Source organism: Diplotaxodon limnothrissa, linkage group LG3 (genome assembly GCF_057381915.1).
Source record: "Diplotaxodon limnothrissa isolate DT_005_m linkage group LG3, D_limnothrissa_male_GT1.1, whole genome shotgun sequence".
NCBI classification, from domain to species: Eukaryota; Metazoa; Chordata; class Actinopteri; order Cichliformes; family Cichlidae; genus Diplotaxodon; species Diplotaxodon limnothrissa.
In genome coordinates, this window is record NC_140598.1 from 49,838,754 (window position 1) to 49,865,026 (window position 26,273).

The window sequence follows — 26,273 nt, forward strand, 5'->3', positions numbered from 1 at the left end:
CACAGGAAATGAAAGCGATGTATTACTTATCACTCTGTATTCTAACCTCTTTCTGGAACTAATGGTGAACATTTCAAGTGTTTTCTTTGTTAATTTATGCAATATAGCAAACATTATTGAGTTAGGTTTTCTGTTAGCCAAGTGAGAGTTCTCTTGTGTTAACTGAACAGTTCAGACATCACGATTGAGCAGTTACAGTTTTTATGCAACTAATTGCATTTATTAATTTCCCATAATATCTTATGGATGACGTTCCCTTGCTGGGTTCCTTTATTTTCTTATTATGTATTTTTAAAAAAAAAATAAAACTGTCAACACTTTAACTAAACAAAAACATTCCAAACTGAACATCAACTTAATTCATTATTGATCAAATCATTTACAGTGTATCAAAAACAGAAGTTTCTTTGTTCTCATTAATGAGGCCAAAGAGCTGTGTGAGAGCACCACCAGCAGATGGAGACGAACATCTTCAACTTGCAGCTGAAATCAAGCAGAAAACTTTAAACTAAAAGACTTTGTTGCTACATTGGAACCAAATGCAAAAGATAAGTAAAATTGTAAAACATGCAAGCGAATATGCATTTCATGTTTGATTTGAATTTTGTTTACTCTTCAAATTTTACAAATTCATCACTAAAGATTCATCACACTGAATTCATCAGTGACTTAAATTTATATTCCTCTTGTGAAAAAAACAAACAAACAGAGCTATGATTGGCAAAGTTTACAAACCACCTCTGTGACACTAAGAGCTTTTCCACAGGAACAAACAAACTGGTGGGAGTAGCCAGAACTATTGTCCCGGTACCTGTTACAATTCCAGTTGTATCCTTTCCCACATGAACACTTCCAGTCCTGCTGCTGAGTTGTGCTGTGGATATTTTGCTTTCCCAGTTGGACAAATGGGACCAGGTCCCAGTTGTTGATGCTTACTTTAAGCTTCATTGTGATTATTTCTTCTCTCTGGTGCTGTCCGGTTCTGCTGAAGAAGGACAGCGTGGAGGCAGTAAAGTTCCACAACACCTCCACCTTTTCAGGTTGTGGTACAGGCTCTTCTCCGTTCTCCCCCTGATATGTGATTAATGAAGAGGTTGTCACGAGTTGGGTCCCAATTCTGGCTGTGCCAGTATTTTGCACCTTCAAACCTTGTGAAGTGGATGATTGAAAACCTTCATTTCTCTTTGTTGTGAGGCTGCTGAGCTGCTTATCTTCCCAGATCAGTCCATACACAGCTCCATCCTTCAAATTCTTTGCACACTTTTTATCACATAAACCAATCGTCCAATCAGACTCTTCGGACAGACTGACCACCCACCTCTGAAAGCTGCTGGCTGTCTTGGTACTACAGATTAGAAGAGTTGCACAGCACTGTCCCAGCCAGCTGTTGTGGAAAACCTTCCTGTTGTCTTTGGACAGCGACATGCCAGGACCCAGAGACTGTGGCTCAAAGATCAGGTCTGAACCAGTGGGAACAAGCTCCTGGTGGTGTTCAGGATCAACCAGAGTCAGCAATGATCCCCAGAACTGAGACGCTTGCTTCACCATCTTCTCCCCATTCTGTCTCATCTCCTCAACCAGTTTGTCCCGATGGCTGCCCGGCTCCAGCCCTTTTCTCAGATCCACAGCTTTGGCCTTCTCCACATCCTGCTGCACCTGAGAATACATCTGCAGGAATCTGAAGGTGTCCTTCTCCTTCTGTGCTGCTTCCAGGCTGCTCTTGCTGGTTTTCAGGGACACCATACGAGCAGAGACTGAGCTCTGGACGCTGGTCAGAGAGATGTCACGCAGCTTAGTCACAGCCTCAATCAGACGCACACTGCAGCGACCCAGCTTCTCTCTTTCACTCTTCTCCCACTTTTCCAGACTCACATTCTCATCGTCTGTTTTCTCCTGTAAGATCAGCTGCTCAGCTTTCAGCTTCTCCAGGAGCTCTTTGTGGGCTGTGGAGAAGGTCTTCATATTGTGTAGGCGGTGCTGGTCCTCAATGGCGCAGGAAACACACACACAGGTCATGTCGTCCAAGCAGTAGTACTCCAGGAGCTTGCCGTGCTGAGAACATTTGGTGTTCCCACATAAAGCCATGGGTTCAGTCAGAGGATGAGTCTGCAGTAACACAGGTGTGGTCAGGTGGGCCTGGAGGTGCTGGACACACATGGAGATCTCACACTTCATGCACGTCTTCTTTGCTGGTTTCCTGTCCTCTGTACACATGTCACAGAGAACAGTTTGTAAATCCATCTTGATGTTTTCAGACATTTTTTAAAGCAGGATGTCCCGTTTAGATAAGTTAAAAATGATTCCTTGTTCAAGTTCAAGTCTTTCAAGTCCTCGAATTTTGCTCGTGTCTCTAACGCACTTTACAAAGAGTCTCTGTTGACTCTCTGATTCACACTGAAGGGGTGGGGTCAGACCAGCGTGACTGCAGCTGTTTTATAATGGTTTAACTTAGGTTTCATTTCTCATGAAACTCCTACTTAATGTAGGAGGTGCCAACGAGTATGGAGGGAAATTTGCGTAAAAAAGGGCTACGAATGCGCATGATATGATCCAAAAAGGTGAACTAAGATTTACAAATGCGTGGATCGATTTTTGTTGACATCTGGGTGCTCCAATCCACTCAAAAATACGAAGCACACACGTAAAAATAGTGATGGGGGACACTGTGCTGAAGCTTAGGAGGGTGTGTCGAGAAATCTTTCGTTAACTACTTGTGTCAAGCCAGCCTCCAGTTTGTTTTCTGTTCCCTGTGTATTCAAAGTATTACGGGAATGGATGTGGAAACCGGATTTCAAAATAAAAGCCAACTTCGAGTGAATTAACAGATATGTTAAGAACATAATAACATATAATTTAGGCTTGTTTACAAACTTTAATGTTAGATCTACATGACTCAACATTGTACCCTAATAGCGCCCTGTCAATATCAAGGCCATCTTATTTTGGATTTCCAAGTAAAAGCCCTGTGAATTTTCATTTTTTTAACTACTCTTTCAATGACTTCAGAATGCTCTTAAAAGCAAAAGTCATATTTCCAAAGACTAGTTGCATTTTGTATCAACACTATCCAACCACAGAGATTTGAAATTGCCCATATTTGACTTACTCTTCTAACGATTTCAAAATGCTCTAAAAAGAAAAAATCTTGTTTCCACAGGGTAATTTCACTTTGTATTTACAGTATAAAGCCCCACAGTGATACCATGTCAATATCAAGTCAGTCTGATTTTACTTTCCAAAGTAATGGCCCATTGAATTTGCCCATTTAAGACCTAACTTTCAGTGGTTTCAGAATGCTCTAAAAATGAAAATTGCTGTTTCCACAGGGTAATTCCACTTTAGATCAACAGTATCCAACCTCACGATGTTGCCAAGTCAATTTCAAAGCATTCTGATTTTGCCTTCCAAAATAAAAGCCATTTCAAAATGCCAAGATACGACCTACTCTTTTAAGGATTTCAGAATGTTCTAAAAATGAAAATTTCTGTCTCCGCAGAGTAATTCCACTTTAGATCAACAGTATGCAACACTACAGTGACACCATATCAATATCAAGTCAGTCTGATTTTTCTTTCCAAAATAAAAGCCTTTTCAAATTGCCCATATATGACTTATTCTTTTAACGATTTCAAAATGCTCTTAAATTGAAATATGCTGTTTCCACAGGATGATTCCACTTTAGATCAACAGTATCCAACCCGACAGCAAAACCATGTAAATTTGATGCCAACAGACTTAATAAACTGATCCGTAAGGCCAGCAATGTTGTGGGGATGGAGCTGGACTCCCTCAAGGTGGTGTCGGAGAGGCGGATGCTGTCCAAGATAAAGACAATGTTGGATAACACCTCCCACCCACTCCATGACATGTTGGTCAGTCACAGGAGCTCGTTCAGTGAGAGACTGAGATTACCGAAAAGCACCACTGAACAACACAGGAAATCATTCCTGCCTGTGGCCATCTCCCTGTACAACGCATCCACTTAACACACTGTTTGCTGCTACAGCTACACATGTTTCTTTTCCAAATATTTATTTATAAGTGACTTATGTATGTATGTATGTATGTATATATATGTATATATTGTACTATTCTTAGTTAGCGTATTGTCTGTCTTGTCTTAATGTTGGTTTAAAATGGAGCACTGTAACAAAAAATAATTTCCCCCAGGGATCAATAAAGTATTCTGATTCTGATTCTGATTCTGATTTCAAATTGGTCTGATTTTGCCTTTCAAATTAATGGCCCGTCGAATTTGCCCATATGTGATATACTCTTTCAATTATTTCAGAATGTTGTAAAAATGAAAATGACTGTTTTCATGGGATAATTTCACTCAAGATCGACAGTGTACACTATCACGGGGATATCAAGTCAATTTCAAGTCGCCTTGATTTTGCCTTTCAAAGTAATGGCCTGTTGAAATTGCCCATGTATGACCCACTCTTTCACTGACTTCAGAATCACATTAAAAGCAAAGTTGCTGTTTCCACAAGATCATTTCACTCTACATTGACAGTATACAACCCCACAGTTTTATCACGTCAATATCGTAATTATAATTGTTTATTTGGTACATTTAATAATTAAATGCGGATGCTGTTAACAGGACAATTACTGTTTCCACTAAGTAATTGGAGTTCATGCAAACCATACACAACCTCTACAGTGGTAACATCTCAATCTCAAATCAATCTCGTTTTGCATTTCAGAGTAAAAGCCTTTTGACTTTGTTTATAGGAGCTTGTCTTTCCATAACTTCAGAATGGCATTAAATGGAAAGTTCCAGCTTCCACGAATGAATACCAGTTCATGCCAACACATATCATTGCATATAATCTAACAGTGGAGTCGGGAACAGTTTTTATAAAAAACCAGAGGTGCCAGACAATGCCTTACTTTAAAACCTGCATTCTTTTTAACGGCCAGCAGGGGGCGGTTCCTGTGGTCAAGTCAGATTTAATACATCGATAAGAAGCTGCCCCTTTTTGAGTTTTTTCATCTGAGATCTCAGTAAACACTCTCCTAAAGTGTTTATGGTCTCAGTCGTTGCTTAAAGTCTTATTTATTGCAAAATATTAATTTTAATATGTAACAAGTGTCACCTGGCAGCAGGCACGTGCAGAGGGGGTGGCTAAAGGGGCTTGAGCACCCGCCCCTTTCCTCATGGGTGCCCAAGGTGCCCTTTTGTTGAGGCAACTTTAAAAAAAAAAAAAAAAATTATTATTTTTTTTTAATGTGTGTGTGCGTGCGGAGTCTTGTCTGTGCCCCTCAACAATAATATTTAACTATTAATCACAGTTCTCTTTCAAACATTCGTTTCGGTGTCTCACTATGGGGAACGCTCTCTCAGCGTTGTCCTCAGAAGCCTCTATATCATTACTCCAGCCAGTATTGGCTGGCAGTCGTGACGCTTGCGTCAGGGAGGGGCCACCCTCCTCCCTATAAAAGGGTGTGACGCAGCGTCACCCGTCATTCAATTTCCTCTTCTCGCTTCTTAGAAACCTCATCTCTCCTGACTGTGAGCGTGAGTACTAGCTTAACTGTCCACACGAGCAAGCTAACACCTTGGTCACCGGGCGCTAGCACGGCTCGCGTTTCGAGTCGCCTGCTCTTCACCACAGAGCCAGGTCGGAGAGTGTGTTAGCTGCCACCACGCATCTAGCACAACAGTTAGCTGACCAAGCTAACTGTCTTTGCTACACACGGTCACCAAGCCAAGTAGCACAAGCGCTAGCCACCACACTAGCCAGGTCATACTAGCTCACCATAGCTACCCGACCGAGAGACGAAAAAAAAAAAAAAAAAAGATCAGCGTTAGCCGTCCAGCCATTCCAAGCTAGCTACACCAAGCTTCCTTAATATGGCAGACTGCAAACCGCTGCCCAGAATTTGCCCCTGCGGTTGCAAAATCTCGGGTTCAGATACACATGACGCGTGTGTGATGTGCCTCGGGCTGCAACACGCCCAAGCGGCTATTTCCACACCGGGTATATGCGAACACTGCGCTCGCTTCACCCTAAAAAGCCTTCGCCGAAGACTAGCCCGCCAGGCTAGCCTGTCGAAGGAGGACCCAACGCTGTCTCCAATCGGCCCACCGATGGGGCACACTGAGTCCGCCACACCAGGCACCAGCTGGGGCGACGACATGGATATCGTCCTCCCGCTGGTGGATGATGCTGGGGTCAGCTGCGAAGCTATGCTTGATTCCCTCGAGGCTAATGACGAGCTACTCAGCGAATCCTCTGAGGGAGCGTCGGAACATCTCATCTCGGACGAGGATGACGACGTTTTCTTTGCCCCCTCTGGTCGGAATTTTGCGACACAAGGGGCCGATTATGATAACCCCGGCACACAGTCCCGCGGCATGGAGCTATTTGACGTTGCAAAACGGGCAGCTGAAAAGCTGGCAATCCCATGGCCCGCGGTGACAACGGAGACCTCCACCTCACGATACGAGGGTAAAAGGCTCCCCAAAGCAAAGCGCACTACTAAGCAGGTACTGCCGCTTTTCCCCGAATGCGTGGACGAGGTCGCACGCTGCTGGGCAAAGCCATTTTCGTCACCCAACCCCGTGCAGGGAGCGGCGGCGTTTGACTGCGCTGGAATGAAAGAGAAGGGCATCTACCAAATTCCCACAGTGGAGAATCTGGTGGCCTCTCATCTCCACCCAAACCAGAAACTTTCCATGTCATCTGGTCCGTCCCTGCCCTCCAAGGCCGAACGCCTGCAGTCCTCCCTGGCTGACAAGGCGTATAAATCGGTTGCCACCACCGCGAGGGCATTGAACGCCTCATCACTCCTGCTAGCCTACTCGGCGGAGCTCCAGGACCAGGCTGCTGCGAACCCGGATGCTAGCGAGTTGTGGGAAGAGTTGGGCGTAGTTACGGACCAGTGTCTCCACCTCACTAGAGCAGCAGTACAAGCGGCGGGCAGAGCCCTCAGCATCATCGTCCTACAGGAGAGGGCAAGATGGCTGAACTTGTCGGGGCTTTCGGACAGAGAAAAACGTGACATTCTGGACGAAAGCATCGACCCCGCTGGGCTTTTCGGGACCGCCGTTGCCACCATGCAAAGACGGTGCGAGGAGAAGAAGAAAGAGGGAGAGGCCCTGCAGCTGTGTCTCCCTAGGAAGACCCAGGCTGCGCCTCCACCCGCTCGCCGCACGTTCGCTCAGGCCACCAGCCGTCCAGCCGGCGTGCTGACGTTTAAAATCCCTCGCCGCCCAGCCCCGCAGGTCGCGGCCCAGGGTCCTCTAGGATCGCAGAACCCTAAGACCCACTGGCCCAAGAAACACATCCCGCCTGCTGCCGCTCAGGGTGCCCCACCACCAGCCAAGCAGTCGGACCGCAAGAAGAAGCGGACTGCCTAACATCCCCCACGGGGAGATCGGAGCCAGACCAGCCCGGGCTCCAAGTTCACTCCAGGGCTCAGTTCCGGAGCCCGTTCGGAGAAGTGTGTTCTGCCTCCACCTTTCAGCGCCTGGGACTCGAGTTGGATCCCACAGAGCGGATTTCAAAAAAGAGACGATGAAACGCTGTTCAGCTGAATCAAGCATGTCTGTCTCACAAAACACACTGTTTATTAAAAACTCACCCGTTGCATCCAGGCATGTTGCCAAGGGCACGGGGAAAATGTGTGAAAAACACAGAAAGTATGTTGAAAAACATAATGCCCCCACGCACCCAGACACCACCGGGGTTGATTCCCTCAGTGGTGTCCGGCCCCATAAGCGCTGGTCAAGCGCGGGCCGCCCGCGCATGCGCAGTCGGGTCTGGTCCGAAGGACCAGTTTCCGCCACAAGAGGGAGCCAGAGCTCCGTCTACTGTGGAGTGCCTGTCTTTGGGGCCGCTGTCAGCAAGAATAGAGAGATGGCGAGCTCTCACTGCGCCAGAATGGGTTGTGAGGACATTAGAGCGAGGCTATCGTTTGCAATTCGCAACCACCCCTCCCAGATTTCACAAAGTAATTTTCTCTCTTGCAAAAGGCGAATCAGCCAGGATCCTGCAAGAAGAAATAACTACCTTGCTATCAAAGGGCGCAGTACGAGAAATACCCCAGGAGCAGAGCCAATGCGGCTTTTACTCAAGGTATTTTCTCGTGCCCAAGAAGGGAGGGGGACTACGTCCGATACTGGACCTACGGGCTCTGAATCAGCATCTGAGGTCATACAAATTCAGGATGTTGACGACCACCACTCTGCTGCATGTAGTGCGCCCAGGCGATTGGTTTACATCAATAGACCTGAAGGACGCATATTTTCACATCCCTATTTACCCGCCTCACAGAAAATTCCTGCGCTTTGCGTTTCAGGGCAGAATGTACGAGTACCAGGTCCTGCCGTTTGGTCTCTCACTGAGCCCTCGGGTATTTGTGAAATGCACAGAGGCGGCCATAGCCCCACTGAAGAGGCGGGGCATCCGCATAGCAACATACATAGACGATTGGCTGCTGCTATCAGAGTCAGAAATAATGGGAAGAGAGCACACCAGGTTGACAGTGGATCATCTGATGGCTCTGGGTTTCACCATAAACTACCAAAAGAGTGTCCTGCAGCCAGCTCAGGCCATCTCTTTCATAGGAATAGCTCTGAACTCCGCCTCGTACAGAGCGTGTCTCTCTGTGGACAGAGTAAAAAAAAAAATGCTATCACATGCCGGCATTTTTCAGTTGGGAAGATATCTCCCATTCAGAAGATGCCTGCAGATGCTGGGATTAATGGCGTCTTCACTGGCAGTCATTCCACTAGGCAGACTGCATATGAGGGAATTTCAGCGATGGGTTGCATCACTGAGACTGAATCGACAGCGCCATACCCACCGCTATATCAGAGTGACAGCAGACTGCGCTGCAGCACTCCACTGTTGGAGAAATCCCACATTTCTCGCTCAGGGGGTGTCACTGGGAGCTGTCACAGCCAGAAAGGTGGTGACCACGGACGCGAGTCTCACGGGTTGGGGTGCCACTCACGAGGGCAGAGCAGTGAGCGGCAGCTGGGACTCACAACAGAGGGGTGCTCATATAAATTGGCTAGAATTGCTAGCAGCTTTTCTAGCACTGAGACACTTCCTTCCCCTGTTGAGAAACCACCATGTTCTGATCAGAACAGACAACACCACTGTTGTGGCGTACATCAACAGACAGGGCGGGTTACGTTCCCGTCCTTTGCACATGCTGGCTTGCAGACTGATCATGTGGAGCAGCATCAATCTGTTGTCACTGAGAGCTACTCACATTCCAGGAGCTCTGAACTTGGGAGCAGACTTAATGTCCAGAGGAAATCCGCAGTACGGGGACTGGACCCTGCACCCACATGTGGTGACCCAAATCTGGACCCGCTTTGGCCAGCCACAGGTCGATCTGTTTGCTTCGAGGGAGAACGCTCAGTGTCCACTGTATTTCTCCCTGAGGGACCAGGAGGCTCCGCTAGGGGTAGACGCATTAGCTCACAACTGGCCACATGCTCTGCTTTATGCGTTCCCTCCACTGGCCTTAATTTCTCCCACTCTAACCAGAGTGAGAGAGAGAGGGCTAACAATGATATTGATCGCCCCAAGGTGGATGAGGTCCCATTGGTTGGCGGAGATTATGCCCCTCTTGTGGAGCGAACCTTGGCCTCTCCCTCTCCGACGAGACCTAGTCTCCCAAGCCAGGGGGGAGATTTTTCACCCTCACCCCGAGCGCCTCGCCCTGTGGGCTTGGCCCGTGAGAGGTTGACTCTGAGTACGGCAGGACTCCCCCAGGGTGTTATAGCCACTATTCAGAGTGCTAGAGCCCCCTCCACAAGATCATTGTATGAGAACAAGTGGAGGGTATTTGAGGAATGGTGTGGAAAGTCTCACACTCTCTCCTTTCAGTGCTCTGTGACAACAATTCTCTCCTTTCTCCAAGAACTGTTAGATAAAGGAAAGGCCTTTTCCACAATTAAAGTATATCCAGCAGCCATTTCAGCCTGCCATGTGGGCTTCGTGGATGGCCCGGTGAGCCATCACCCGCTAGTCTGCCGTTTCATGAAAGGGGCACGACGGCTCCACCCAGTGTCTAAACCTCTCGTTCCCACGTGGGATTTATCCCTGGTGCTGGGGGCAGTTTCACGGCCACCATTTGAACCACTAAACCAGGTGGAAATGAAAATCCTGTCTTTGAAGACTGCATTGCTCCTGGCTCTCGCATCTGTGAAGCGTGTCAGTGATATTCATGCGCTGTCAATACACAAAGAGTGCACCCGATTCACGCGGGATAACTCTAGAGTCACACTCAGGCCAAATCCGGCCTTTGTGCCCAAAAATCCTTATCTTCAATGCACCCCATTGGAGCTGGAAGCTTTTTGCCCTCCTCCTTTCTCCTCCCCTGAACAGGAGCGCCTACATGCTCTCTGTCCAGTTAGGGCTTTATGTACCTATATAGAGAGAACAAAGGCTTTCAGGAGGTCGGATCAGCTGTTTGTTTCCTGGGCTAAACCACATCTTGGCAAGCCCGTTAGCAAACAACGCATTTCCCACTGGATTGTTGAGGCGATCCGATTGGCTTATTCCAGCACGGGTCTGCCCCCCCCCGGAGGGACTTCATGCTCATTCTGCCAGAGGGATGGCAACCTCTTGGGCCCTTTTTAGGGGTGTCTCTATAGAAGAGATATGTGCAGCTGCGAGCTGGGCTTCACCTTTGACCTTTGCAAGGTTTTACAGGTTGGATGTCACTGCACCGTCTCTAGCCCACACTGTGTTAAGTGTGGGTCCCCACGAGACCTCCTAAATTGGCAGTCAGTCGTTCAGATGGGCTTATCTGGCAATACGGGAGTCTGCATATCCCCATAGTGAGACACCGAAACGAATGTTTGAAAGAGAACTTGAGGTTACTCTATTCCGTAACCCCTGTTCTCTGATAACATGAGTGAGGTGTCTCACCAGATCACCCTCCTTGCATGAAGCGAGGAAGAGGTGAGCTTATCTTGAACGACGGGTGACGCTGCGTCACACCCTTTTATAGGGAGGAGGGTGGCCCCTCCCTGACGCAAGCGTCACGACTGCCAGCCAATACTGGCTGGAGTAATGATATAGAGGCTTCTGAGCACAACGCTGAGAGAGCGTTCCCCATAGTGAAACACCTCACTCATGTTATCAGAGAACAGGGGTTACGGAATAGAGTAACCTCAAGTTTTGCTAAATAAAAGGATCTGGCTTGCATCAGTCACATGATCACATTTAACCAATGATCGCCCTCGACGGCAGAACGCGCTGGTTACGAGCCGGGAACGAGCTCACAAAGAGCACGCGCATTTGTTGCGGTCCGGAGCTGCAGGAGAAACACAAATTAACTCAGAGACACAGACTGATGCGACAAAACCAGTAAGTAGGTGTACAGCGTACACTATAGTGTATAGCACACAGGAGTATTAGCTTATTACGTACACGTTGGTAAGCTGTCTTGTTGCAACTGACGAACTGAAACAAACGAGCGTGCTGTGTGTGCAACAGCGCGACAAACATTACCTGTCCTTTTATTAACTGCACAAGTAGTGCTGGTCATAGCTGCTGGCTACCTGTGTAAGGCTGTCATGGGTCTGTAGCTCTGTCACCGTTTTAGGGAACATATTTAGTTTTAAAGTATTTGGAAACATATTTAGTTTTAAAGTAAGTTTCTGGGCTTTTCCTGCCTTTCTGGAGGGATTATATTTCACTAAAAAACGATCTAATATGCATGTCCACATAATTATGCATTATTATAATTATAATATATTAAAAAAACACAAGCTGTATTTTAAAGAACATACATTAAGAAGCAGACTATATTAGATTTATATTTTAAATAAGACAAAATTTGGATTTTACAGCAGTAAAATTATTGTATTTCTACAGTTTAAAAATGTAATAAGCTTTGCCCCTGCACAGAGTGGATAGTGAAACAAATGGAATCATCATAAATACATTATTTCATATTTATTACTTCCCCCTCCTCATTGCTTTATTATTGTAGCTCTAGTAATAAATAACAATGTAAGGATTCTGGATCAGCACCATGATGCCCACAGTATGTACAGTATTCTGAAGAAGGTCTAAAATGTCATTGTGTGTGCGTGCATGTGTGTGTTTTATTTAGATGGATTTAAAAAAAAAAAATTACTCATGACATAACATTGTCCAGACATGCCTGGTAAGGACATGAGGAGGAAACAGTAGGAGCTGTGTGAGGCTACTAAAGGCAGGGCTATAACATTTTTCTGTCATCATTTTATTATAGATTAAGTGCAAGAGTTGTTAGGTGTGGATAATTAGATTATAGTTTATTGCAATAGCAAGTTGTGCCTTGTTCTCAGATAGACAGCAAGTGGAGAGTGATATATGAAATGATGGGATGGAAGGAAGAAGAGAAGCAAAGAGTGAATCACAGGCAGAGCCTAAATTATTTCTCACAGTTTTTTGTTGCCTTATGGTTCCAAGCGCTGTCACCAATCTTTGCATTTTGTTATTATCTCATGACACTTGTTTAATCAGTTACCATCTCTCCTATGGACTTTTTAATGTTTACAGTCTCAGATCAACACAGCCCTGCCCTCCAGCACTATCCACAGCAACCCCTCAACAGCAACATTGTACCCATCAGGTAAAGCATCGGCTACGTTTGCTTTGCCTTGTTGCCCATATTAGATTCTTGATGAATGTGTGTTGTTGTTATTCAGCCTGGTTCAATGTGCCCCTTTTTAACTTTGAGCACCCGCCCCTTTAAACCTCTCTGCACAGCCCTGCCTGGCAGTTTGTTGCTCTCTGCCAGGTGATTGGCTGAAGAGCTGTGAAAAGGTGTGTGGGGTGAAGTCACCGCTCTTCTGTGGAAAAACCCAGAGGCAATTAATTCACTCAGGTGCAGCGGGTATACTGTCGGTAAGAGACTTTTTGCCATTTTTGTTTGGATCGTTTGCTATTGCATGTGCCTATTTTTAATGTGTCATTGGACTTTTTTAGTGTGACCACGAATTTTAATAGAAGAATTGATCAAGCCCTAGATCGACTGCGCGCAGGGAAACTGATCAATATTGTAGGTATATTGAGTGTTTGTTTTAGCTTCGTGATTTTGAATGGTTTCATAAAATTGATATTTTATTGGGTAATATTTTAATTGATAACGTTGTTTGTTTTTCAGCTGTGCTGTCTCTGCTGTCCTTTTTTTCGTTCTTTTGATTGATTTGTAATTTTGTTTTGGTTAGTCCGTCCAGCCGTAAAGGCGGTTATTGATTGAGAGTAAGTTGTGTAAGGGCGGACTAACCTCCCTTTTTGTTTTTTGTTTAATTGTTTGTGCCACTTCCCTTTATCTCCCAGATCGCAGGCCATGCATAGCACTGATTCCCAGCTGCGCTGAGACCCAAATTGTTTGCAGTGTGTGCCACGATTGCAGTGTCGCTAAGCGGGGTGTGACGGGTTGCAGTGTTGTTATTGTCGCACAGTTTGTGTGGCAAGTCTCATGTGCAGCTGGGATATCAGCACGATGTGTTGTAAGTCCTGTCTGGAAATGACTGGGAATTTGTATGTCTAACTCATGTAATAAATAAATGATCAATTTATTTCTTTGCCCCGTTTACTCATCCCTTGTCCTCGGTTACAAATAGATTTTGGGTATATTTATATTTGGAGTAAAATAGAAGGTAAAGCGGGGTGTCCTCCACCCAGGGTGGTTTTCCTGTGGTTAATAAGTGACTGTTGCAGCGACATGTGGCTTAACAAAAACAAAATAAGGGCTCAGTTCGAGGTTTCGAAAAGGAAGTGCGCAAAACAAGCCCCACCAATATTATGACTGATGCTACTGGTCGGTCATTTGAAAATCAGATATACAAGTTAAACAAACTTTCATAACATTTATTTCGTGGAGTTATTTATTTACTCTTTTACACTTTCCCCGATTGCTTGGATCAGCTGGTTGTTCCTTTTGTGTTGCCAACCAGAATCCCCTCTGGTGCACATCTGCATGGTTCAAGAGTGTTTGTCCCGCCTCTTCTTTCCTTTTTTGAGCCAAATAGATAATATCAGCTGATATCCAGATCTGACCATAAACTCACTTTCTATTTTAAATCTCATTTCAAAGCCCATCAGTTCAGACTTGCATGCTCTTCATTATAACATGTTCTTAGTCTGTTTACCCTGATGATCATTTTATTGTTGTTATTATTACATCTATCTTTTATGTACTGTGTGTGTTTTCCACTGTTCCTGGACAGAGTTTAGACTCATTCTTGTCATCTAACAACACAAAATATTCTGGACTCTTCCTTTAAGCCGAGACCTGTGAGACAGAAACTGACATTGATTTATCTTTAAATCAATGTCAGTTGATTGCTTTCACACAGGACGGGGGGTGCACTTGCCCGGGAGATGTCTCCAAGGCTTTTGGTGAGTTGCTGTGTTTTCAAAGAGAACTTGAACTCCAATCTTAGAAAGTATAACTAGCGTGAAAACGGAGTTTGCTTGTTTGGCTCTCAGGTGCTGGAGCAGACTTTGTGATGCTCGGTGGTATGCTGGCCGGCCACTCGGAGAGCAGCGGCGAGATCATCGAAAAAAACGGCAAGAAGTACAAACTGTTTTACGGCATGAGCTCCGACACGGCGATGAAGAAACATGCGGGAGGCGTGGCTGATTACAGGTTGGCGTCAGGTGCTTGGCTGTTAGAGGAAGGTTATTTAGGTGAGATGTCATTCATTCATTTTCTTTGCCTCCAGAGCGTCGGAGGGGAAGACCGTGGAAGTTCTCTACAAAGGTCCGGTGGGTGACACCATACGAGACATCCTGGGAGGGGTCCGCTCCACCTGCACGTATGTCGGTGCAGCCAAGCTGAAGGAGCTGAGCCGCAGGACGACCTTCATCAGAGTCACCCAGCAGCTCAACACCGTCTTCGGGAACGACAGCTGAACGTCCGGCTTTGCAAAGAAAGAAGCGGCGCCGGTTTGACTCCCACATGCCGTTAGTCTGTTAGTCCGGTGTAAACTGAAGCGAGCAGACGTTTTATTACCGTAGTTAAAAACATATTTTGATACTCGTTCAGGTAGTTTGATGTTAACATTCAGCGCAGCTCTAGCTGCGTAAGTTCCACTCTCTATAACAGAAGTATTTTCCAGCACACAGACTCTGGGTCTCCTCACACTCTGAATATTCCAGGTCTGAGTGTGTTTCCAGGTAGTAAGATGCAGGCTACCTCTGCAGGCCTGCTCTCTCATCATTCCAGTGCAAACTCCTAAAAGCCTTTGTCACTGACATATAAAATTATAGTAAATGTCTTAAATTATTTATACATCCTAAATGTTTCTGCAATTGCTGTAACAAAATTATAACATCGACTTGTTTTTTAGAAAACCTGTCATTCCTTTGCTAAAGTTTTGCACTTTAATGAGTTATACTTTCTATAAATGATCTGTTAGTGCAATGAGTACAATCTGGGAGCACAGACAGCATGTAGTAATGTAGTGCTGAACTTACAGTACAGATGTTATTGAATCTATTTGTACTTTTGTCTTACCTGGTTCAGCTGCTCCTGATCAATACCAAAGTTAGTTTGTGTTTCCTTTTACAAACGAGAGCTTCAAGTGGATTTACTGTAATGATTAAAGCCTTTAAATAAACTGATTCCTTCATGTTAGCTTCAGAAGTCCTTCAGTGTGAGTATTTAACAGTATTTAGTTTCACACAGTTCATTTCAAATTGTTCTTATGTAAACTGTTATTTTTTCTTTGTCATATTTGAGTGAAGATTAAAAAAAGGCAGTTTTTATATTTCATAAGTCATGTTACATTTCATCCAGTCAATAAAAACCTTCCACAACTTCAAACTCCAATGACTTTATTATTGATTAGATCATCTACAGTGTGTACACATGAAGCTAAATATTTCTGTTTACTTACATCAGTATCTTAGCCTCCTCCCATCAAACCTGCACAGGGATAAATGCACATGATCCAGTATGGAAGACACATGATTAGACAAAGTGCCTGCATTGATAAAGCCTGTAAGCAGGGCCCAGAGGATGTTCAGGGGTGATCTTGAAGCATGCTGAAAGGTTACTTTGATACAAAAACATGTCAACTACCCCAGCTGTGAAGCAGTAACACATTCAATACCAGTTGATGGAGACAAACACTTTAAAATGGAAGGCTGGGTAAGACAACACATCCCAGAACAGAATGACAGCATTTAAATAAAAAACCTCAAGTTTGAAAAAAGGCAGCTTTTATATTTCAAAAACTCACATTTGTTATGTTTCCATAACAAATGTGAGTTCTAGTTTATCCTCTCATTTAGATTTGTGTGTTTAGGTATAACCTTTGTATGCTCAGAAGGATGAAACTCTGGGCCAGCGCCAGGAGCTTCCTGGGAAAACATGGTGGGAGTTGCTCTCTGCCCAGCCGCAGCCCGTGGGACAGAAACCTGTTGTAACTAAAAGATACAGAGAGTTGTGTGTGGAGGGGTATTAAAGAGGAGCTGAGACATCCCAAGGGCAGAGCTGGCATGACTGAACTGTGATGTTTGATGTGTGTGTTGGCTCTCCTGTGCAGTAATATATAGCTTGATCACACCTCTTTGCGTGTTGCAGACTTTATTTCCAAAATTCCACAGCACATTTCATCCAGTCAACTGAAATGATTTTATTATTGATTAGATCATTTACAGTGTGTACACATGAAACTAAAGATCTGTGCCACTTATATCACTCTGTATCTTAAACTGCTTCTGGAACTAATGGTAAACACAACAAACACGGGGATATAAGATAGTTCCAGAGGATGAGGCTGCATGTCTTCTTTGTTGGTTTCCTTTTATCCGCTCCACGCATGTCACAGAGAACAGTTTGTGGCTCTGTTCTTCTCCGTTTTGTTTGTGTATTGTTAGACATGTTTTCCCAGCAGGAATGCCTCCATGAATGCAGTCCTTGATGCTCTCTTTTAATGAAACTGAGGATGGCTTGAAATCTGATGAATCCTTGAGTTTTCCATTTATTTATTTTTGCCTGTTTCTGGTGAAAGTCTTCAGCCTGCTCAGGAGCACTCCACAACAGTTTCAGTTCTCTGGAAAATATCTCACCACTGCTAAACCACACACTGAAAGATTGGTCAGACAAGTTTGACTGAAGCTCCCTTGTAATGTTTGCAGTTTGGTTTAATTAACAAGAAACATTCGCAATGTCACAAATACAGAGTAAGCTGTCGATTATATTTAAGCAGAAACACACCAGCCATAATTTAGCACAAGAGTGTTGAATTTGCACCAATTATGATGAAAACCCTACTCTAGACTACTTTTGCAAGTTTTAGCAGTAGAGAGACTTTTGCACAGCCAGCACCACATGTTCATTTACAGATAATCAGCATTTTAAGAGGAACTAAAACTTACATGGTTAATAAGAAATGTGGTGATGTGGGTTTTGGACAACAGCATGAGCATTAGTTACAGAAGTTCACAAAGCACCGCTGTTATTTGTGCCACACCAATAATATTTCCACAAGAGCAGGTTGATTTGGAATACGTGGGATAAAAAGAGCCTCCATAATGGTATCCATCAGTAGACTCACCATAAATCTGCCCACATGAGCATTTCCACTGATTCTGATATTGTTGCTGAATTTGTCCAAATGTAAATGCACTCTTTGACCCAAAGATCGATATATTTGTCGCTTCCTTTTCTAAACCCTGGAGACAAACAAAAGGCTTGAGGTCTGAGCTGGTAGAGCTGATTGTTACTGTGAGTAAGTTTATTCTCTGGTGCTGCCCGATCTTGCTGAAGAATGATAATGAGTCTGGAAAGCTCCACACAACTTCCACTATTTGTGGTCTGGTCATCTGTGGTTCCACATTTCCACCTGGAGTGTTGATCACTTGTTGGGAAACCTTATAATGCTGTTGGCGCGTTTCAATTTTCGGCATCCCAAACACTATTACACGTGGAGTTTCTTTCATAACCCAACTAGACTCTGTTGTGAGAGAGAAGAGCTGGTTACCTTGGCAGCGTAGGCCATAGACATTTCCATCCTTCATATTGGTTGCGTAAGTGTCGTCACATACACCAATGGTCCAGTCACAGTCTTTGGAAATGCTGATCACCCATCTCTTAAAGTCAGGAACAGGAAGTGTACTCTTAATGAAGAATAAGCAGGAAGAACAAAATTTCATCCACTGACTGTGGAAAACCTTCCTGTTGTCAGTGGACAGCGAAATGCCAGGACCCAGAGACTGTGGCTCAAAGATCAGGTCTGAACCAGTGGGAACAAGCTCCTGGTGGTGTTCAGGATCAACCAGAGTCAGCAATGATCCCCAGAACTGAGATGCTTGCTTCACCATCTTCTCCCCATTCTGTCTCATCTCCTCAACCAGTTTGTCCCGATGGCTGCCCGGCTCCAGCCCTTTTCTCAGATCCACAGCTTTGGCCTTCTCCACATCCTGCTGCACCTGAGAATACATCTGCAGGAAACTGAAGGTGTCCTTCTCCTTCTGTGCTGCTTCCAGGCTGCTCTTGCTGGTTTTCAGGGACACCATACGAGCAGAGACTGAGCTCTGGACGCTGGTCAGAGAGATGTCACGCAGCTTAGTCACAGCCTCAATCAGACGCACACTGCAGCGACCCAGCTTCTCTCTTTCACTCTGCTCCCACTTTTCCAGACTCACATTCTCATCGTCTGTTTTCTCCTGTAAGATCAGCTGCTCAGCTTTCAGCTTCTCCAGGAGCTCTTTGTGGGCTGTGGAGAAGGTCTTCATATTGTGTAGGCGGTGCTGGTCCTCAATGGCGCAGGAAACACACACACAGGTCATGTCGTCCAAGCAGTAGTACTCCAGGAGCTTGCCGTGCTGAGAACATTTGGTGTTCCCACATAAAGCCATGGGTTCAGTCAGAGGATGAGTCTGCAGTAACACAGGTGTGGTCAGGTGGGCCTGGAGGTGCTGGACACACATGGAGATCTCACACTTCATGCACGTCTTCTTTGCTGGTTTCCTGTCCTCTGTACACATGTCACAGAGAACAGTTTGTAAATCCATCTTGATGTTTTCAGACATGTTTTTAAAGCAGGATGTCCCGTTTAGATAAGTTAAAAATGATTCCTTGTTCAAGTTCAAGTCTTTCAAGTCCTCGAATTTTGCTCGTGTCTCTAACGCACTTTACAAAGAGTCTCTGTTGACTCTCTGATTCACACTGAAGGGGTGGGGTCAGACCAGCGTGACTGCAGCTGTTTTATAATGGTTTAACTTAGGTTTCATTTCTCATGAAACTCCTACTTAATGTAGGAGGTGCCAACGAGTATGGAGGGAAATTTGCTAAAAAAAAAAAAAAAAAAAAAGGGCTACGAATGCGCATGATATGATCCAAAAAGGTGAACTAAGATTTACAAATGCGTGGATCGATTTTTGTTGACATCTGGGTGCTCCAGTCCACTCAAAAATACGAAGCACACACGTAAAAATAGTGATGGGGGACACTGTGCTGAAGCTTAGGAGGGTGTGTCGAGAAATCTTTCGTTAACTACTTGTGTCAAGCCAGCCTCCAATTCGAGACTTGCAGTCAAGCCAGCCTCCAGTTTGTTTTCTGTTCCCTGTGTATTCAAAGTATTACGGGAATGGATGTGGAAACCGGATTTCAAAATAAAAGCCAACTTCGAGTGAATTAACAGATATGTTAAGAACATAATAACATATAATTTAGGCTTGTTTACAAACTTTAATGTTAGATCTACATGACTCAACATTGTACCCTAATAGCGCCCTGTCAATAGCAAGGCCATCTTATTTTGGATTTCAAAGTAAAAGCCCTGTGAATTTTCATTTTTTTTAACTACTCTTTCAATGACTTCAGAATGCTCTTAAAAGCAAAAGTCATATTTCCAAAGACTAGTTGCATTTTGTATCAACACTATCCAACCACAGAAATGTGAAATTGCCCATATTTGACTTACCGGTACTCTTCTAACGATTTCAAAATGCTCTACAAAGAAAAAATCTTGTTTCCACAGGGTAATTTCATTTTGTATTTACAGTATAAAGCCCCACAGTGATACCATGTCAATATCAAGTCAGTCTGATTTTACTTTCCAAAGTAATGGCCCATTGAAATTGCCCATATATGACTTACTTTTGTAATGATTTCGAAATGCTCTAAATAGAAAAAATCCTGTTTCCACGGGATAATTTCACCTTAGATCAATAGTATACAATCTCGCGATGTTACCGTATCAATTTCAAGTCATTCTGATTTTACCTTCCAAACTAATGGCCTGTTGAATCTGCCCATTTAAGACCTAACTTTCAGTGGTTTCAGAATGCTCTAAAAATGAAAATTGCTGTTTCCACAGGGTAATTCCACTTTAGATCAACAGTATCCAACCTCAGGATGTTGCCAAGTCAATTTCAAAGCGTTCTGATTTTGCCTTCCAAAATAAAAGCCTTTTCAAAATGCCAAGATACGACCTACTCATTTAACGATTTCAGAATGCTCTAAAAATGAAAATTTCTGTCTCCACAGAGTAATTCCACTTTAGATCAACAGTATGCAACACTACAGTGACACCATATCAATATCAAGTCAGTCTGGTTTTTCTTTCCAAAATAAAAGCCTTTTCAAATTGCCCATATATGACTTATTATTTTAACGATTTCAAAATGCTCTTAAAATGAAATATACTGTTTCCACAGGATGATTCCACTTTAGATCAACAGTATCCAACCCGACAGCAAAACCATGTAAATTTCAAATTCGTCTGATTTTGCCTTTCAAATTAATGGCCCGTCGAATTTGCCCATATGTGATGTACTCTTTCAATTATTTCAGAATGTTGTAAAAATGAAAATTACTGTTTTCACGGGATAATTTCACTCAAGATCGACAGTGTACACGATCACGGGGATATCAAGTCAATTTCAAGTCGCCTTGATTTTGCCTTTCAAAGTAATGGCCCGTTGAAATTGCCCATGTATGACCCACTCTTTCACTGACTTCAGAATCACATTAAAAGCAAAGTTGCTGTTTCCACAAGATCATTTCACTCTACATTGACAGTATACAACCCCACAGTTTTATCACGTCAATATCGTAATTATAATTGTTTATTTGGTACTTTTAATAATTAAATGTGGATGCTGTTAACAGGACAATTACTGTTTCCACTAAGTAATTGGAGTTCATGAAAACCATACACAACCTCTACAGTGGTAACATCTCAATCTCAAATCAATCTCGTTTTGCATTTCAGAGTAAAAGCCTTTTGACTTTGTTTATAGGAGCTTGTCTTTCCATAACTTCAGAATGGCATTAAATGGAAAGTTCCAGCTCCCACGAATGAATACCAGTTCATGCCAACACATATCATTGCATATAATCTAACAGTGGGGTCGGGAACAGTTTTTATAAAAAAACAGAGGTGCCAGGCAATGCCTTACTTTAAAACCTGCATTCTTTTTAACGGCCAGCAGGGGGCGGTTCCTGTGGTCAAGTCAGATTTAAGTCATCAATTCTTTGGAAATGGATTGCCCACTTTGTATAATACAAACTTTTATTTGAGTATCATGATGTTCTGTGTTTGTCTATAACTCACAATATGAGTTTGGCTTTAGATAAACTGGAAATTATCAATAAGATGTGGGGTGTACACGAAGTAGGAAAAGTGCCTCTAAATAAAAATCATGGCATCAAAAGATTTTGCTTGTTTGGTCAGTTTTATATTTGGTCCATCTTGAGATTCTAGAATGATCCAAACTACGATCAGTCTTTTAAACACTTCGATCAAAAGTCATAAACTTCAGGCTGGACTGTATTTAATATATATATATATATATATATATATATATATATATATATATATATATATATATATATATAGTTAATCCATAAAGATGCATCAAAATGCATTAATCTGACAGACACTTATTCAATTACCTTTATTCTCATTCAGTTACACAAACAACCAAAAGGATCTGGAGAGTTAGGATTGGCAAAGTTCATGAACCCCCTCAGTGAAGCATGGAATAGTTCTTATGATTAAAGTAATAAAAGATTAATAAAGAGGTTTGCTGTGCTCCGCACACATGTCACAGAGGATAGTTTGTGGATCCATCTAAATGTTTTCAGACTTTAAAAAATCAGAATGTCCTGATCAGATTTGTTGAATATTATTCAGTCCTCCTGAGAGAAGTCCTTGCTGCTCTTTGTTTCACTCCAGTTTGATCTACTGTAGAATGTCCCAACCTCGTCTCTCAGTCTGTATTATGCCCAGTGGCACTGCAGTTTAGATTAATGTTGTCACATATTGCACTTTGTACCATTAAAACAAAAACTGAACAGGTGGAGTCAGACAAATTTCACAGCATAAATATGGATGTGTCAACACAGAGACACCCACCAAAGTTTAACTTGCAAACACACTTTTGTGATAAAGTAGAAAAGACATGGACTTATGATAAAAGCAAAACAAATGTCGAAATTAAGGCAGCGATAAGGCGATGATAGTTTAGCACAAAAGCTTATCATGCGTTTATCCTGAATTCACATTTTCTCAGTTCACGTTTTTGCACAACTAAGACCGCATAATCATTTTGATGCAAATAAGCATAATCACTAAACAAGACAAAAAAATCATAATATTCTGGTCATAACAGACAGGACTTGCAAATGTATGTGATTAAAAATGAATAAATATAACTAGTGTGGTGTACACTCAGTTTTCAATACTGAATTTTTACTGGTTAAAACTAAAAGACCCAAAATCCTTTGTTCAACTTTTAATAGAGAAAGAAATGTATATAATAAACTGGCAACTTTAATAAACAAAATTTGATATTAAAAAACTTAAAAATGCAGTGTTCACTGAAGCACCGCAGCAATTTCCTAATGTTGTAAACCTGCTCAACATTTGGCAATAAACCCTTTCTGATTCTGATTCTGATTCTTGCTTGAGTTAATCAGAAAAATAAAAGCATTCCACATATTAAAATATACTCTGTTATATATCAGATCATTTACATTGTATAAATCAACTCTGGCTGTACAATGTACAATGTGAGAGTACCACCAGTAGATGGAGACAAACATATTCAACTTGCATGTGAAATAAAGCAGAAACGGTTCAAACGAAAATAATTAGTTGGTGCATTAGAAGCAAATACCAAAGCTAAACATATATAATTAACCAAAAAGAGGTTCATTTAATGAATATGATGTGATGTATGACATATGATGTACATTCCTGTGACAGAAACTAAATCGGATACATTAATAAATATTTGGTGAGTGGAAAAAAACAGCAGCAGAGTTCGAACTACCAAAGTTTACAAACCGTCTTTGTGATGTTTTCACCATCAATCATTTTCCACAGGAACAATTACCATGAGGAGGGTAGAAAATATTATGATAAGAGTAGCAAGACAGCACCAGGGAGGGGAAATAATTACAATGAAAATTTTCTGCATCCCAAACCCCATTACCAAACCAAATGCAAAAGTTAGAAATTATTAAAACTGGAAAAACATGCAAGAAAATATACATTTCATATTTCATTTGAATTTTGTTCGGTCAAAATGTAACAATTTAATCACAAAAAAGCATCATACTGAATTTATCGGTCAGTTACACTTACATTCATCTGCTGAAAGGAAAAATAAAATAATGAATAGATCTACAATTAGCAAAGTTTACAAACCATCTCTGTCATCACTAAGAGCTTTTCCACAGGAACAAACAGACTGGTGGGAGTAGCTGGAGCTATGATCCAGAATGTGGGTTTTGGACAACAGCATGGGTGTTATTTACAGAAGTTCACAAAGCACCGCTGTGATTGGTGGGGAACCAATAATCTTTCCACAAGAGCAGATTGACTGGGAAGACTTGGAGCCTAAAGATGTTCCATAATACAATCCATGACCAGATTTAAACTTCCTACATGAGCATTTCGACTGATTCTGATATTGTTGTGAAACTCCTCCAAATAGAGATGTCGTTGAACTGAAGGTGAACTCATTTGTCGCTTCCTTTTCTAAACCCTGGAGACAAACAAAAGGCTTGAGGTCTGAGCTGGTAGAGCTGATTGTTACTGTGAGTAAGTTTATTCTCTGGTGCTGCCCGATCTTGCTGAAGAATGATAATGAGTCTGGAAAGCTCCACACAACTTCCACTATTTGTGGTCTGGTCATCTGTGGTTCCACATTTCCACCTGGAGTGTTGATCACTTGTTGGGAAACCTTATAATGCTGTTGGCGCGTTTCAATTTTCGGCATCCCAAAAAACATTGAATGTTCACTTTGAATCATAACCCAACTAGACTCTGTTGTGAGAGAGAAAAGCTGGTTACCTTGGCAGCGTAGGCCATAGACATTTCCATCCTTCATACTGGCTGCATAAGTGTCGTCACATAAACCGATGGTCCAGTCACAGTCTTTGGAAATGCTGATCACCCATCTCTTAAAGTCAGAAACAAGAACTGTACCCTTAATGAGGAACAAGTTAGAAGAACAAAATTTCATCCACTGACTGTGGAAAACCTTCCTGTTGTCTTTGGACAGCGACATGCCAGGACCCAGAGACTGTGGCTCAAAGATCAGGTCTGAACCAGTGGGAACAAGCTCCTGGTGGTGTTCAGGATCAACCAGAGTCAGCAATGATCCCCAGAACTGAGACGCTTGCTTCACCATCTTCTCCCCATTCTGTCTTATCTCCTCAACCAGTTTGTCCCGATGGCTGCCCGGCTCCAGCCCTTTACTCAGATCCACAGCTTTGGCCTTCTCCACATCCTGCTGCACCTGAGAATACATCTGCAGGAATCTGAAGGTGTCCTTCTCCTTCTGTGCTGCTTCCATGCTGCTCTTGCTGGTTTTCAGGGACACCATACGAGCAGAGACTGAGCTCTGGACGCTGGTCAGAGAGATGTCACGCAGCTTAGTCACAGCCTCAATCAGACGCACACTGCAGCGACCCAGCTTCTCTCTTTCACTCTTCTCCCACTTTTCCAGACTCACATTCTCATCGTCTGTTTTCTCCTGTAAGATCAGCTGCTCAGCTTTCAGCTTCTCCAGGAGCTCTTTGTGGGCTGTGGAGAAGGTCTTCATATTGTGTAGGCGGTGCTGGTCCTCAATGGCGCAAGAAACACACACACAGGTCATGTCGTCCAAGCAGTAGTACTCCAGGAGCTTGCCGTGCTGAGGACATTTGGTGTTCCCACATAAATCCATGGGTTCAGTCAGAGGATGAGTCTGCAGTAACACAGGTGTGGTCAGGTGGGCCTGGAGGTGCTGGACACACATGGAGATCTCACACTTCATGCACGTCTTCTTTGCTGGTTTCCTGTCCTCTGCACACATGTCACAGAGGATAGTTTGTGGATCCATGTTGATGTTTTCAGGAGAAGGTTCTTCTTCAATATTTGAATATTATTGAGTCTTCAATAAAGTTTTTGTCTCTTTCTGCAGTTTGATACAATTTTGAATTTTGCTCCTTCTTTGCTTGTTTCCTCCCTCTAACGCAGTTTTGTGGTAGATTTTCAGGCAGATATTTTCATGCAGTGCTTCCACCGAACACTAAAGGGGTGGAGTCAGTTCAGTTTGACTGCAGCTGTTTTGAAATGATTACTTTTAAGTTGTTTTTTTTCCTGAGAAGATAACCAGGCAGTTCTCTCTGGAACTGATAATTTATTAATGTAGTGCCAATAAAAATGTGTGCCCATATTTGGGTGTTAAACACACAGAGTCTGCAGCTATGATACTCTAGTTTAAAAAAAAATAAGTCAGTGATACTTCAGCACAAACTATGAAGAGCAAGAGGATTTTTATGATTTATATCTGATCATGTGTTTGACAGGTCTTCTTTGCTGGTTTCCTGTTTGTGGATTCGTCTGGATGTTTTCATACATGTTTTGTTTTTTTGTTTTTTTAGCAGTATACGGCATATACGGCATTTTAATTTATCGTCCACCTGGGTCTGCTGCAGCTTTTTTGTCAGACCTACAAGACTTTTTAACTTCCACTATTAAAATGGGCAAGGTTATCATCGTTGGAGATTTCAACATTCATGTGGATGACTCAACAAACAGTACCACTAAGGAGTTTCTGAGCATTATGGACTCTTTCAACTTTGTTCAGCATGTAGCAGGGCCTACTCATAGGGCTGGGCACACTCTGGACTTGGTCTTCACCTATGGTGTTTCCTTTGACCACATGAATTTAAATGAAGTTGTTTTTAGTGACCATAAGTCAGTCTCTTTTACTGTATCTGTTAATTCAGAGTCCCATCCTCAAGGTTCGACTAGGCGCAGGCGCTTTATTGACGATTCTATA

The 26,273-nt window shown here is 43.1% G+C and overlaps 4 protein-coding genes across 4 annotated transcripts; 1 reads left to right on the top strand and 3 right to left on the bottom strand.

Annotated features, from left to right (window-relative positions):
* Positions 1-711: 711 nt before the first annotated feature.
* Positions 712-2,259, bottom strand: LOC146636416 (tripartite motif-containing protein 16-like). The gene has a single exon (XM_085350322.1). The coding sequence runs from the start codon at positions 2,257-2,259 to the stop codon at positions 712-714; it is 1,548 nt and encodes a 515-aa protein (XP_085206448.1).
* Positions 2,260-8,319: 6,060 nt separating this feature from the next.
* LOC146636417 (GMP reductase 1-like) lies at positions 8,320-15,305 on the top strand. Its single transcript, XM_085350323.1, has 4 exons — positions 8,320-8,631; positions 14,315-14,375; positions 14,466-14,625; positions 14,702-15,305. The coding sequence occupies exons 1-4, from the start codon at positions 8,320-8,322 to the stop codon at positions 14,889-14,891; spliced, it is 723 nt and encodes a 240-aa protein (XP_085206449.1). The 3' UTR covers positions 14,892-15,305.
* Positions 15,306-16,590: 1,285 nt separating this feature from the next.
* Positions 16,591-19,148, bottom strand: LOC146636418 (tripartite motif-containing protein 16-like). The gene has a single exon (XM_085350818.1). It carries the CDS (start codon positions 19,017-19,019, stop codon positions 17,418-17,420), a length of 1,602 nt encoding a protein of 533 aa, XP_085206944.1. The 5' UTR covers positions 19,020-19,148; the 3' UTR covers positions 16,591-17,417.
* Positions 19,149-23,627: 4,479 nt separating this feature from the next.
* LOC146636419 (tripartite motif-containing protein 16-like) lies at positions 23,628-25,389 on the bottom strand. Its single transcript, XM_085350820.1, has one exon. It carries the CDS (start codon positions 25,326-25,328, stop codon positions 23,754-23,756), a length of 1,575 nt encoding a protein of 524 aa, XP_085206946.1. The 5' UTR covers positions 25,329-25,389; the 3' UTR covers positions 23,628-23,753.
* Between the last annotated feature and the right edge of the window lie 884 nt (positions 25,390-26,273).